The sequence below is a fragment of the Myxine glutinosa genome, chromosome 1 (genome assembly GCF_964187855.1).
Source record: "Myxine glutinosa chromosome 1, kmMyxGlut1.1, whole genome shotgun sequence".
Taxonomy (NCBI): Eukaryota; Metazoa; Chordata; class Myxini; order Myxiniformes; family Myxinidae; genus Myxine; species Myxine glutinosa.
Window position 1 is genome coordinate 358,172,794 of NC_136261.1, and position 15,483 is coordinate 358,188,276.

Below are 15,483 nucleotides of genomic sequence, written 5' to 3' on the forward strand. Positions count from 1 at the left end.
GATGCAGTTGGCTGTAAAACGTTGACCTGCAAGAAGCCAGCACCCGAGAAGAGAAAGAGCGACTGCAAGCTGCTCACATCAAAACCCGAGACAGACAAGAACAAGAAAACCGATATGACCTGGATGATTGGATGCCTGAACTTCGAGGAAGAAGGAGAAGTTGACGTCAAACTCACAGCTCCGGGGACGTGGGGAGCCTTCAATTCCTTGCTATCTTCGTCCAGTGAGAAGACCAATGTTGCTCTCGTTCCTCCGTTGATAAGGTCGCCTCCTACAGACTATGATACACTGTACACGGGTCTGATGAGAGCTCACAACATCACAACTCGTGTTATGGGGAGTGAGGCAATCACAGTCATGACTCTCGATTTGCAGCTATACGACCTGGCGATGAAGCTGTGGGTGGAACGCGAGGACATCAGGAAGCAATTCCTCTTCCGACCTGGTGAGCTACATGTTGTGTTTTGGGCCTTAGCTGCATTAGGAAAATACGTGGAAGGGAGTGGAATTGATCAGGCATGGGTCGAGGCTGGACTTTTCTCGCCAACCACAGTGAGCCAAATACTAAATGGGAGGCACTTGTATCGAGCTCTGGAGGCACACATGGTAACACTGATCGCTTTGTACAACCTGTACTTCCAGAGATTCCTGGCAATGGAACCTGAAGAAAGGGCCTATCTGAACGAGTCATCTGTTCGTCTGGGAGAGGCATATCAGAGAGACATCAGCGGGAGCATGGAGCCAGAGAAGAATCTATGCGACATTCTCAAAAAAACATTGGCCATGATGGAGTCCAGAGATATGACCAAAAAACTGGAACAATTTGAGGTCAGCACAAACAAGATACAGCGCTTCATCCTGAACTACATGAAACAGTTTGAGACTATCCTTCTGTTCATTAGAAGTACAAGACAACGTGATCTGCTGCTGCATATGGAGAGCATCGAGTCTCTCACGAAGTACTTCTTCGCTCACGATCATCTAAACTATGCTCGGTTGCTCCCTCTCTACATTTCAACAATGCAGGAGACTGAAAAGCAGCACCCAGAACTGTGGAGGGAATTCATGAAAGGGAACTTCTGTGTGACAAAAGGATTGGCAGGCTTCACATCAATAGCCCCAGACCATGGCATTGAGCAAGAAAACCGTACACTGAAGGTGATTGGAGGAATCGTAGGGATAACTCAAAATGAGAAGGCGCTTGACAAGTTCTTCCTCATTGCACCTGAGCTGTCAAAGTCACTGCACGAGTTTGCGGAGGGATATGGTCTTGGTGAAAACCAGAGCAGAAAACAACACCACGAAATCACGGGGGGAAAGCTTTCCCGGGTGATGAGCCATGCCTCCAAGCTTTCTAGGGTGTTCCGTGAACATGGCGATCCATTTATGGAAGAGGAAGTAGACGAGGTCTACAACCTGCTCACCAAAGAAGTCATGAATGAAAAAGTGTCCAGCGACATCTTAGAGCGCGACGAGATCGGACAACAGATGTTCCAGCAATTTGCCACAGATCGTTTAGCTGAGGGAAAACTTTCTGTGTGGGACAAAATGACGAAAAGAAAACTTCGAACATTCAAGAGTTCGAATGCCACAACAGAAGTGAGATCGGGCGACAAGCTGATCAAAGTCAAAGAAGAGCGAGGATTGTTGCAGAGGTTCATCGTTATCTCACGGAGCCGACCAGAGCTCGACCTGAAAGAATGTATTGGCACCTATGAATTTGGCATCGTTCCACGTTCTTTATTTGCATCTGATGGATCCCTCTTGTTGGCATACGACAAGGCAAAAATCCTTCGTCAACTTGAGCATCTGGCTGAGCCTGAAGAGCAGGATGTACATGATCCACCAGGAGAACCTATTTCGACAGAAATAATGAGCATCAAGACGCGGGAATTGCCGCTTTGAATGATGCAGCAGCACACGCTGGGGAAGAAACTAATGACCCATCAACTGACTATGAAATCTCAAGCCAAAATTTGCAGGAACCCTCTCAGATCAGCCAAAACCCAGACACAACCACAAGATCAGGAGTGATCAATGAAAACGAGACTACTTCTCGCCATAGAGTGATAATCATTGATGGCATGGCTCTTGTTAACGGGATCTCCAAAACAGAACAAATGATTACATGCAGTGACTTTGCTCAATCGTTCATTGAACGCCTCGAAAATATTGCCGTGCATTATGATGACGTGAGGTTGGTATTCGACCGATACATCGATAACTCACTGAAAGACAAAATGCGCCTAAAGAGGACAAAGGGGAAATCAACATACTATCACGTCAGGGATAGTACATTGATCCAGAAGATTTCACTCAAAGATTTCCTTTCCAATGTGAAGACCAAGGCAGAGCTTACAGAGTACTTGGCTGTGAAGTGTCTATCTTACAGCAAGGCTCATCCAAACAAGTTGAAGAAGTTCATGGTGACATCAGGAACTAAGACCACGGGCAACACTGAAGTTCCAGACAGTCTACTCACGCACAGCCAAGAAGAGGCCGATACACTCTTAATTCTGCATGCTCTCACAGTCGACAAAGATGCAGAAGTTATCATTGATTCGCCAGATACCGATATCTTCCTCCTACTGATTCAGAGATTTCACGATCTACCACCTGCTACGAGGTTTCTCACTGGGAAGGGAAAGTTGAGGAGGAGCATTGCAGTCCAACCTATTCATGGCATGCTAGGAGAGAAACGTGCGTCTGCAATACTTGGATTCCACGCATTCACGGGAAGTGACATGTCTGGAAGGTTCGCTGGCAGGAGCAAGGACTGGTGCTTTAAGGTCTTCATGACATGTGACAACAAGATATGGGAGGCTCTGGAGTCTTTGGGACAAACTGATCCGTCACCAGAAGTGTGTTCCCAGCTGGAACGCTTCGTCTGTCTGCTGTACAAGTCTAAAGTTCACACGAAAGTAAACGAGCTTCGCTGGTTCTTATTCTCCAACCGTGCTGCTGAGGGAGAGAGTCTTCCACCTACCACTGGTTCGCTAAAGTTACACGTTCAGCGAGCACATTATATCGCAATGATATGGAGAAAGGCAGCAGAAAGCCATCCGTCCCTTCCATCACCTGTCGAGTATGGTTGGCAGTTACTTTCGGATGATGGGGTTTATGCCCCAAGTCGATGCCTGAATCCTCCAGCCCCAGAAGCAATAATGAATCTCGTGAACTGTGGGTGCAAGAAAGGGTGTATGGGAAGATGTAGCTGTCGCAATAACAATATTCCTTGTACTGAAGTTTGTGGGTGTGTGGGTTACAGTTGTAACAACAAAGCAAACATCAATGAACCGCGTGTGATAGATATGGATGAGGATGAATGAGGCATTCGTTTATGTGATCGTTTATGTTCATTCATCGTTTATGTTTAGGTGTGTGTGTATGTGTGTGCGTGTGTGTGTGTGTGTGTGCGTGTGCGTGTGTGTGTATTCAAAATAAATGTTATCAGTGAAGATTGTTTATTGAATCGATTCTAATTGGGAAATTATACGATCCGATTTCACGACGGCCGTCTCCATTTTGGCTGGTATATTGCCCACTATTTTAATTTCCTTGCATTTTTCTGTAAAAACAATGGCAGATATGGCTTCCTTGGGTCTGAAAACATATAAAAGGACATATTATTCATGTTTATATGATATCTAGATACAAAGATATGCACAAAAGTGTATTTTCCAAATGTTATGGCGGCCATCTTGGATTTCTTCGAATTACTACCTATTAGACGTAAAAGAAAAAATGGAACCCTATTTTTTTTACATCTCTATAATATTCTGAAGCAGAATCCATTGCTAAATCAATTTTAACAAACAAAAAACACGAAATTACTAATCGCCCTAGACTATTAAGTAACTTATGAGGGGTCAAATAAGGGTTTTTCATGATTCTGAGTTGATTGTTAACATTTATATTTCACCACAGACACTCCTTTGTGGAAAAATAATTTCTAAATATATCTCATTTTCTACTTTGCAGGACATGGAGTCTAGCAATATGGATGAAGACGTTACTCCACCTGTGCTCAATTGCTTCATCTGTGCACGCTCGGATACACCAGCTGAAAGGCTCATACAGGCAACTCCAAAGGGATACTCAACTTTATTGAAACAAGCAGAAACTGTCGAAAATGTTACTGTTGTGGAACGTATGAAGGAGGCTCAAAAGGAAGGAAAACTGAGGTACCACCAGAAGTGTAAAAATGATCTGTACAACAACTTTGTTGCAACCACCAAGAAGTCAGCTCAAGCATCAAAGGCAGAGAAAGAGTCATCAAAGTTGAAGAGAAGACGCACTACTTGTGAGTTCAGTTCATCAACTGGCTGCAGTTCGAGAAGATCACAGTCAGTTGACCTCCTGTATAAGGATGTATGCATTCTTTGCAACCAACCAGTCCAGCTCGACAAAAATAATCCAGCACAAGCTAGAAAGAAATACAGAGTGCCAGATAATTTGACTGCAGATACACTGAAGGCAAGCTTGCTGAAGACAGCACGGAGTCGCGGGGATGACTGGGGCACTGAAGTCACTGGACGCCTGGAAGGGATCAACGACTTGGTAGCAGAAGAAACACTGTACCATTTGCGATGCAAACTTATGTTTGCGAGAGGTGACAGTTTGTCCAAGACTGATGAGGAAGGAAAAAGGAAGAGAGGACAGAGGAGTATTGATGAGGAGCGAGAGGCAGTTTTTATTGAATTCTGCGAATGGTTAGACTCAGAATTAGAGCATGGGGTAATGAACATGGACCAAGTCCATGAAAAGCTGCAGGAGTTTGATCAGTCACCAGAGAAGAGCCTTTCTTATTCAAAGCATTGGCTAAAGATAAAACTTCTAGAGAAATACGAAGACACCTTGTATTTCACAACACAGGAAAGAAGGGCAGATGTACTCTGTCTCAAAGATGGCACCGACAATATTCTGCGAGAGCATCATGCTAATCTTCACCATGGAGATGAGAAGACTCAGATCATAAAGACGGCACTCAAGTTCATATCCAATGATATTGCCTTGATTGATTTAGGTCCAAAGTCATACCCCACCACACACAGTATGACTGACATCGATAGTCAGCTGACACTTGTTCCTGCAAGCCTTCAGATGTTCTTGAGACCGATTGTCAAGACAGAAGAAAGAGTTGCCGTTTGGGGGCAGAATTTTATTAAGGCCTGTCGACCTCGGCCTGGAGTATTGCCACACCAAATGGGGCTTGCCATACAACTTGATCATAGATTTGGGTCAAAATGGATGCTCAACAAGTTCCACCGGCTGGGATACACTGAGTCTTACACGGAGACACAAAACTACAAATACTGCTTCCTTAATAGTAGGAGTGGAGATGATGTTCCAGATACTTCTGGCACTCTTGACACCATTGTGGAGGAAACCGATGAACAGATCAATGATGAGGTTGCGGTTGATGCTGCGCTTGAGGATCAATCAGTGATGACAGCCAAAGTGCCAGCCAGTGAAAGTGAATTGTCAAGTAATGATCAGGTGGTCTTTATGGAGGTTGGGGAAACAAACAATGCAGTCACTCAGTTTGTTGGAGACAATATAGATTTAAACATTGTCTCTATTCACGGAAACACTCCCTTTCACTCAATGGGTTGGATCGAAGTCACCTCTCCGGCACCACCTTTGCCAGATCCACAGACAACAGCAGCTTTCCCCCGGGTGAAGTTGAAGGCACTCGACAAAGCTAAGATCCTGAGAGGAACTGAAGTAAAGATTATTCCATTTACGAACAGGAAACAGATAGGAACGAACGCGATCATGTTTCTCCCCCTCGCTGAGCTTTCCTCCTCCCTGGCTCATGATCAGCCACTCCTCACTCCAGGTGACACACTCTGGGCAGCGGCAGGAGTGATCAAACCAGAGACACTACCTCCAACAGAGGGTGCAGCTGCACAACATTCACTCCGTGCCTACCTGCAGACCCAGGACTGGATCCTTCTACAGAGCATGTCTCTGAACCCCAGTGACTATGGATGGATAATAGGTGTGCATGGGTATGAGCCAGTTCCAACACTGGACCCCACGGCTCCTGAGGAGCTATTGCAGTTCATGAGCTGTAATTGTCATGGAGATTGCAGCAACCGGCGATGCAGCTGCAAGAAGAATGGGGTCACGTGCATCTCGGCCTGTGGAGTCTGTAATGGCATTACATGCAGAAACTGCAGTCATGATGTTGTTGAGTCTGAAGAAGACATAGACAATGACTGTTGAAACTTCTGACATTGTGAATGAGAAATAACTCTTGAGTATTATATATGTATGTGAAATAAAAGCTACTTTGTGTGTAAATGTAAAAGTGAAAATATAAATGTTAACAATCAACTCAGAATCATGAAAAACCCTTATTTGACCCCTCATAAGTTACTTAAGGGCCGATTAAAAAAAAAAAAAAAATTCTCGAAAATAATTTTTCGGTACCCGAATTCAACAGCTTTTTTTCTGGGTTTCCCACGGGAGTTGAACTTCAACATTTTAACACATGTTATTACACACCTTTACAAACATATTGGTGAAGAAATTTTTTGGTAACAATTTAGTTAACAGATTTGTGAAATATCTCATAAAATGCCCTTACTATTACCACTCAATTTGATCTATATTTACAAGCCTTGTACAATGTGAAAAAATTCACAAGTATCGGTCATTATTGCTGTCGCCAGAGGAGAGTCCGTTTGTTACTTGTGAAAATCGAAGATTTTGTCAAGTATAATGGTTGGTCTTGTGCGTTATTCTGTGCTTGTCTGTCTGTCTGTTTGTCTGTATGTCAGTCGCCTACAAGTCACAATTTTCAACCGATCTTCACGAAACTTCACCAAACGGTAGAGTTGGTCATAATCAAGAAGCCTATTGTTTTGGGGATCAAAAGGTCAATAGGTCAACATAGGCCAAAGGTCACAAACTTTGTCAAATTTCTAAAATCCTCAATTTTCATCCGATTGACTTGAAATTGTAAGAGGATTTGCATATATGGACACTGAATTCAACCACCAATTATTTATGAAGTCAACATGAGCCAACAACTTATTTTAGGGATCTCACTAGTATCGTGCTCTGCACGACATATTTCTTGTTTGTTTGCTTGTTCGTCTGCACATAATAAATACGATTTTCTCTGCAACCGTTGGTCCGATTGACAGGAAATTTTCACCATAGGTGCACCTCCACCTGCACAAATCTTTTTTTTATTGATCATCATGAAGTCATAGGTCACGTGGTTCGGGCGCCGTCATGGAAAAACCGAAAAACTTTGCACCTCTATATCTCCGAAAGCGCTGCATAGAAAAAACATTGAGACATGGCTCATTGTAAAGAACTCTCCATTGGAAATAACATGTTCAGGATGATGTCATAGATGCCTCCATTATGACGTCATAATTCGACAAGTACATAACTTTATCCAATCAAGATGAAATTTCTTGAGCATCATCAAGGAATAAATAGGTGGAGAAAAACATATTAATCACGTCATCAGTCACGTGGTTCGGCCGCCATATTCGTTTTAACACAAAAGCCTTAAAAACCACTAAAAACTCGCCCTGGCGTGGGTCTGCAATCTCTGATTGCTCTTTCTTGTTCTGTATGTTTTGCTTCTTCAACAAGAATGATCGGGAGAATGAGAAAGAGACAGACAATGTGAGACAAAGAAAGATGATTTTAAACGTTTAGGCCACTTACTTATTAAAATGAACAACTTGCTTCTGTAAACCTTTTCCTTTGGTAATGTAGAGTGGACCCCATTGTGAAAAGCTATTGCAGAACCAGTTTGACCTTTAGCTAATTCTTTTTCATTATGTTTAAGGCTTCATCTTCTTCATTATATTCATATGTGTGCATTGCATTTTGATTACGACTTGTCTTCGACTATTACCGTGGCCCATGATGTGATTTTGTGGCTTGCATTGAAACATATTGTCAAAGAAATATGGACATTATAGGTGCGGTATATAGGACAATTCATTCTAATGGTTAATACATTAATTTTTAATATTTTTGATATTTAATAATGCAGTATTTAATAATTTATTTAATAGTTAATTTTTAATAATATTTGATAGTTAATTTTTAATAGTACAGTTATGCGATTGTTATTACCTTCACCAACAAAAGTGGGCGTAGGTTATGTATTCATCCCTGTCTGTGAACAGGATATCTCAAAAAGTTGTGGATGAATTTGGACAGACCTTGATGGACAGGTTGGGTGTGCGACAAGGCCACATTGATTTGATTTTGGTGACGATCCGAATCTGAATACGAGAATTTTTTCATTCCTTAAGTAATTCTTCACCATTGATGGGGTCAAAAAGGATATATAGCATAATATTTCAAAAAATGTGGATGGATTATGACAAAACTTGGTGGATGGGTTGGTTAGGTGACAGGTCGATTGGATTTTGGTTCGGGTCCAGATCCGGCCTATCAGTGGGATACAAAACGTAAACTGTTCAGCCTGGCGGAGGATTGCGCTCCACCGAGCTCTGTTCTAATTGCTTTATTAATTATGGAGAGTAACATCAAAATGTTTATGGTGATGAAATAATTGAATACTTTTGGTTTTATTACATTAATTTACTGTGTGGCAGTTGATTGTCTCTTATAAAGGCTATGACACCAACCCATTGTGTCCACAGATGGGCAGACCCTGAGTCTGGACCCGAACTCTGCACATCCACAGATCCTGATTTCCCCAGACTTCCGAAAGGCGATGAGAACCGTGACCAAACAGCCATACCCGGCACACCTGGGTCGGTTTAAAATGCAGGTGCAAGTAATGGCCAAGGAGGAGTTCTTCTCGGGTTGTCACTATTGGGAAGTGGATATGACATCGGCCCATCACAGTAGGGTTGGCCTTGCTTACAACGACATCACGAGGAAAACTGCAGGCCATCGAAGCCGGCTGGGTGACAATAAAATGTCATGGTGTATCATGAAATGCAAAGATGAATACACAATGTGGCACAGCAGGCATAAGGTTAAAATCCCTCAAAGGAATATTGAACGGCTTGGCCTGTACTTGGACTATGAGGCAGGTACTCTGTCATTTTATGGAGACTCCCATCACCTGCATACATACCGTACAACCTTCACTTCTCCCCTTAAACCTACATTTGGCCTGTATTATTTTGATGATTGTCTACAGTTCTGTGAGTATTGATGATTTTGACGTTGTCTGTAAATGTGCCAAAGTTTCACATCAATGGCTAAACATGGTGTTTTATTGACAAGGTCAACAAACCTAAAGAAAACAAGTCAGGAGATGACGATGGTTCACGAGCGAGCGGTATTCAATGACAAAGGACGGACTATAACTGAAACGGGCCCGGACAGGCCAGGCCCGGAAATGTCAAAACGAAGGTTACTCACCTTGAAATGAGATAGAAAATAATGTATAATCAGTTATGAGGTTAGTTAGCTACACAATAACGAAAATTCGGTTCGATTCCGATAACTTTGAAACTTTGACCTTTGCGACCTTCAAAGGTCGAAGATTCTGAAATTTTTTGGAGAACTTGTATTCATGATGTATGTGATAATATAAGATCATGTACGACATTTCACTCTATCAGGAAGCGAACAATGTAATAAAACCATCAAAAATCGACTTTTCTAAATTTCGTGACCTTGTGACCTTGACCTTGGGGCGAAAATGAAAAATCGAGCTCCGTGGGGCTGGACACATGACATTGGCCGAACCAAATATCGAAACCCCTGTCGGATTCCACCAAACCCCTCGGAGAAGATGTAGCTTGAACTCGATTACCCCCTAAAAATACATTTTTCGGGCGTGGCTCCGCCCACAATGGGCGCAATACGCGCACTCCAGGCAGGACACAACGAGATCATGATATCAACCTCCCACCCAAGTTTCATCAAGATCGGATGATATCATCGGGTAGTTATGCTGCAGACAGACAGACACACAGGCACACACCCATGACGAATATAGTGGTCACTCTGTTAACTCGTGAACCAAAAATTAATAAATGGAAACTATAAAATTAACCTACCAACTGGGGACTCTTACGACCCACATCATTAAGGAAACCTATTTTGATTGGATGATGTTTTGGTGATAAAGTAAACCAACGTAAGAATCAAAACAATTTTTAGGGCACTTGCTCGATACAAATACCACGTGAAGTAATCATATATGCAAAAAAGGAACAAAAACAGCTGGGGTCTTTTTGGACCCCAGAAAGAATTTCCTTGTCACTCAGTGCTGCAAGGTGCGATCTTAAAGCATCACCGGCACATGTAGGCAAGCAAAGCAATAAAACATGAAATACATTGTTAAACTAACACATCAAAATGATAAAAACCCCTGTTGGTAGGATTAGGGTTTTTTACTTGAACCCGGGGTTTTTTACTTTGGCTTTTTTTCTTTAAAGAAGTGAGGCTCTTCCAAGAACAAGGTAGAGCTTGATAGTAGGACAAACACCAAGAGAATGAACGAACGGGAAAAGAGTTGAGGAAGGAGGAAACAAAAAAACTGAAACTACAAATAAGATCAGCATTCAGCTGACTACAGACGGCATCAGCCCATGGGTCCTAAAATCCTGCTCTGCCGCTCTATCTCACCCTCTCTCTGTTCTTGTCACCCTCTCTTTTGCTCAAGGTCATCTGCCAGCATCCTGGAAATCAGCAAACATTACCGCTTTACACAAAAAATGTGCAAAAACAGATCCTTGCAACTGCAGACCAATCAGCCTGCTCCCAATTATCAGCAAAGTCATGGAATCCATCATTGCTTCGGATATCAAATCCTTCATCTTCTCCAATGGCTTGATCTCCGATCATCAATTTGGATTCAGACCAGGTGATTCTACTCTGGACATGTTGCTTCTGCTGTCTCAACAATGGATGGAGGTCCTCAATGCCAAACAGGAAATTAGAGCTGTCTCCCTTGACATATCACGTGCCTTCGGAACGGTCTGGCACCCCGCTCTGCTCACCAAACTCTCCTCCTATGGTATCCATGGAAATCTCCACGCTTGGCTTGCGGACTTCCTCTCTGGTCGTAGTCAACGTGTGGCCCTGAATGGATTTCTCTCATCTCCCCTTCCTGTTCTGGCTGGAATTCCCCAAGGCAGTGTTCTGGGCCCTGTGCTTTTTTTTTTTTATCAATGATCTCTCTGACTCTTGAAAATCCTCTCTATCTCTTTGCTGATGACTCCACTCGCTGCCGCTTGATACCTCATCCCTCAGATCGGCAGTCTGCAGCCACATCACTCTCTGCAGACCTGGACAAAATCACAGACTGGTCAAACAAGTGGAACATGTCTTTCAATCCTGACAAATCTCACACTCACTGTGTCTCTCTGTAAAGATCATCTGGAAAACCTTCCCATCTACTTTCGGAACAATCCTCTCCAAGAAGTTCTGTCGCTCAAGCTTTTGGGTCTCACTATCTGCCATGATCTTTCTTGGGAAAACCACATTTCCAAGCTGGCCTCCAAAGCCAGTCGCCGACTGGGCATCCTCCGTCGTGCGAAGTCCTTCTTTGGCACACCTGACCTCCTCACCACATACAAGGCTTTCATCCGCAGCTCAATGGAATACTGCTCTCCCCTATGGGCCGGTGCTCCTGCCTCACACCTAGCTCGGCTTCACGTAGTTGAAACCAAAGCTTTCAGAATCATTGGAATCTCCCGCGATGAAGCCAACTCCAAGGGCCTTTCACTCGCTCACCGCAGGCAGGTTGGTGGTCTTTCTGTTTTCTACCGACTCCTCTCTGGCCTAGCCCTCCCAGCTCTCTCTGTGCTCTGTCCCCCAAATATTCTTACAGGTCGCACAAGATCTGCCAGCAACCCTCTTCTAGTGAAATTGCCAAAATCGACTTTTTTTTTTTTTTTTGTATACAAGATCGAGGCGCATGAAAGAGCTAACATTAATCACACAAAAAGTCAAACCGACACATAAAACACAAAATAAGGGGAGCGGTTGACAAGATGGGGAGAGAGGGAAGGACACAAACACAACATTTGAGAGCAGGGACATCGAGAGAACTGTGGGAGGGAGAGGGCTTGGTCCTCTTGATTAGGTGGGTGACACCGTCACAATTTCGGTCTTTGAGGCCGGCCGATAGGCACGAGGTTCTCCTGACCACGTGGCCCTTGACTTGGTTTGTCCGCACAATGTGGGCGCTTTCAGGATGAACTTTAGCCGGGGAGCGTTTGGGTGCGTGGCGCCTTTGGGCGCCCCGGTCTGATACTGCCGCCCACGCGCAGAACACCATGTGAGTGCACGTGGGTCCCGGCGGTCCCACTGGCCTAGCGCTACCATGTTTAGACAGCGAGATCCGTCCCCGGGCACCGGCAAGCCAGGCACGGTAGGACACCCGCGGAGCCCCGGCGGACCAGGGGCGCGCGAGCCTACGCGTTAGCGTGCTACGGCGGAATCAACGGCTTCGGCCACGGCCGGGCCGATACTCGGCCCGGTCGCACCGGAAATGAACTGGTTCGACGCCCGCGCTAGAGAGGTCGCGGGCGACTGAGATGTTTTAACAAATAATTAATTAATTTGAGACGTCCGATTTCTAGTGTTTGGAAATTTGGAAGAGCTTGACCCTAGCCTTTCCCTTGCGAGGGCAAGGAGGAACTTAACACTTGACACTTAAGCTTAGTTTGAAGTACACCCTGCCAGCGCCCACGGCGGGACGAGGTTCTCCTGACCACGTGGCCCTCAATCTGGGAAGCGAGAGGCGTTCCATTAGTGGACGCGCCCCTCACGCCCGACATTTGGGCGGCCCCGGCAGGCCGTTTGTTTTGACGTTCCGTGACAGGCCCCGCACCCCCACCTCAGGGCCGACCGGAATGAATCCCGGTGTCCCGATCCGAACCTTCAGAGCGGGCCGGCTGCACTTTCCGTCCCTGCGGTCCCAAATACCGGAACCACCCGCATACCACTTTATTCGACAAAATGAGGTGCGGCCTACAGCCTTAGAGAACCAACCCTATATAAGTCAATACCTCCAACGAGAGGGTGGTGGGAGTGGGTGATGGCAGAGGGTGATGGCACAGGGTGATGGGGGAGGGTGATGGCAGGGTGATGGCAGGGTGATGGCAGGGTGATGGGGGAGGGTGATACCTCCCAAATACCGGAACCACCCGAATACCACTTTATTTGACAAAATGAGGTGCGGCCCACAGCCTTAGAAAACCAACCCTAAATAAGTCAATACCTCCAACGAGAGGGTGGTGGGAGGGTGATGTCAGGGTGATGGGAGGGTGATGGCAGGGTGATGGGAGGGAGATGGGGGAGGGTGATGGGGCAGGGTGATGGGAGGGTGATGGCAGAGGGTGACGGGGGAGTGTGATGGGAGGGTGATGGGGGAGGGTGATGGCAGGGTGATGGCAGGGTGATGGGGCAGGGTGATGGGAGGGTGATGGGAGGGTGATGGCAGAGGGTGACGGGGGAGGGTGACGGGGGAGGGTGATGGGAGGGTGATGGCAGGGTGATGGGGGAGGGTGATGGGGCCTCCCTATAGAAGTCAGTATCTCCCACGACACAGGCGCGCATTCGTGCCGCGTGACGTGGTGACGTCATCACACTTTCCCCTCAAAAGACCCATTTGATATAAGTTAATATTCTGATATTAGCTTTAGAAAACCAACCCTATATAAGTCAATACCTCCAACGATACAGGTGCGCAAAATACAAAATCACAAAAGATTTATTTGATATAAGTTAATATTTTGAATAACTCGGTCAATATCAGTCCGAATTTCGCCAAATAAAGGTTCCCGTTATCCACAGATACCCCTGTATCCTCCTAGAGGCGAAGTCAGGATGAATTTCGCAAAAAAGAAAGTCCTTCGGCAACGAAAATTTAGCATGGGGTTTTCCTATGTAAATTTACCCTGAAGTAATTTTACCAAAGATCATCGACATTTCGCGGGGCCAGTTCTATCGAGTGTTAAGCTAATCTAGCGACTGCGAAATCTGGAAACAGAATTAAAATCCGACCTATCGTTGGCCCTGGAAGGATTCAAAAAGAACTAGGATTAGGTGGGACTAGGTGGGAGAGGTATAAAACATATGGACACTGCAAGGACTTCCAGGAAAGAAGTTGGAATTTCAAAAAAGTGGATCTGGGGTGAATTAGCGGGGGTAGAAAAGATCAAGGTTTTGGATGGGGGAAGATAAGAGATGGTGGTGAACAGCTGTTTTAAAGACCTGGAGGGAGAAGGATTGAAGGGAGTGGGGGAGCTTGTTCCAGAGGCGGGAGAATAGGGGAATAAAAGAGTGAAGGTGAGCAGAGAGCCTAGATTTTGGCAGTTTAACCATAAGAGGGTTGATGGCAGATCTTGTGCGACCTGTAGGAATATTTGGGGGACAGAGCACAGAGAGAGCTGGGGGATCAAGGCCGGAGAGGAGTCGGTAGAAGACAGAAAGACCACCAACCTGCCTGCGGTGAGTGACTCTTCAAGTGGCAAGTGACACCTTCACTCTTTCATTCCTCTTTTCTCCCGCCTCTGGAACAAACTCCCACACTCTTCAATCCCACTCCTCGCTCCAGGTCTTTAAAACATCTGTTCACCACAATCTCTTATCTTCCCCCATCCAAAACCTTGATGTTTTCTATCCCCGTTAATTCACCCCAGGTCCACTTTTTTGAAATTCCGACTTCTTTCCTAGAAGTTCTAGCAGTGTCCATGTTTTATACCTATGTTTTAACATCAAGTCAAATGTCTGAATCTGTGCCTGAGGGAGAGCAGCCTTGTTTTCTGTCTTTCAACTCGGGGAGCGGCAGGAAGTGTCATATTATTGTTCTCTCTGCGTTATATAGATTGCAATAGATCTAGGCTCGGGCCACAAAAACGTCGGGGTGTGTTCACTTACCAAATCTTTTTCTTTTTTTTGTGGAGCGCTCGCCAAGTGGCTTAAGCATTCGAGCAAGCACTCCATTCGGAACCGGTGATAAGGAATGGCTGGCTTGGCAAGCGCTAGCTAGTTGCTCAGTAAAATAACATCCTGGGTTTCTTGCTTTTCAGGTTAGTGTTAAACAGCAAGAGCAACTTTCAAAAAGTAATCATACGTGTTTGCGGGTTATATTATTTTTGGGGTGCCCCACGAAACACAATAAGCTATTTCTAAGCGTTTACATGGCGGCGTATGTCAAAGGAGGAAAATTTGTTCCTCTTTTTCACCGCCTGTGGAACCAACTTCCACATCCTCTTCAATCTCATTCTTCCCTCCAGGTCTTCAAGACAGCTGTTCACCACCATCTCAGATAGTCCGCAATCCAAAATCATGATCTTTTGTACCCTCGTGAACCGCCGCTCTCCAACCCCACCCCAATCCATCCTCCTTCCAAATTTCCAATTTTCCCTCCTGAGAGTTTCCTTCTGTATCCATCTTGTCCATCCCCTGCATCCTCACCTGCCCCCATTCCACCCACACCCATTGTTTGTCCAAGTCTCCCTCTATCTTGGCCTTCAACTCTGCTATTGGTGTTTCCCCCTT

At 45.1% G+C, this 15,483-nt stretch overlaps 1 protein-coding gene across 3 annotated transcripts in view; it reads left to right on the top strand.

The window, feature by feature from the left end:
• Window positions 1-9,619, top strand: part of LOC137413938 (tripartite motif-containing protein 14) — a 48,193-nt gene extending 38,574 nt beyond the window's left edge. For all 3 annotated transcript variants that reach the window (XM_078769960.1, XM_078769962.1, XM_078769961.1), the window contains one exon: window positions 8,649-9,619. In XM_078769960.1, the coding sequence (XP_078626086.1) occupies window positions 8,649-9,172 (524 nt within the window). In that variant the 3' untranslated portion in view covers window positions 9,173-9,619. The remainder of the gene's footprint in view (window positions 1-8,648) is intronic.
• Window positions 9,620-15,483: the final 5,864 nt, after the last annotated feature.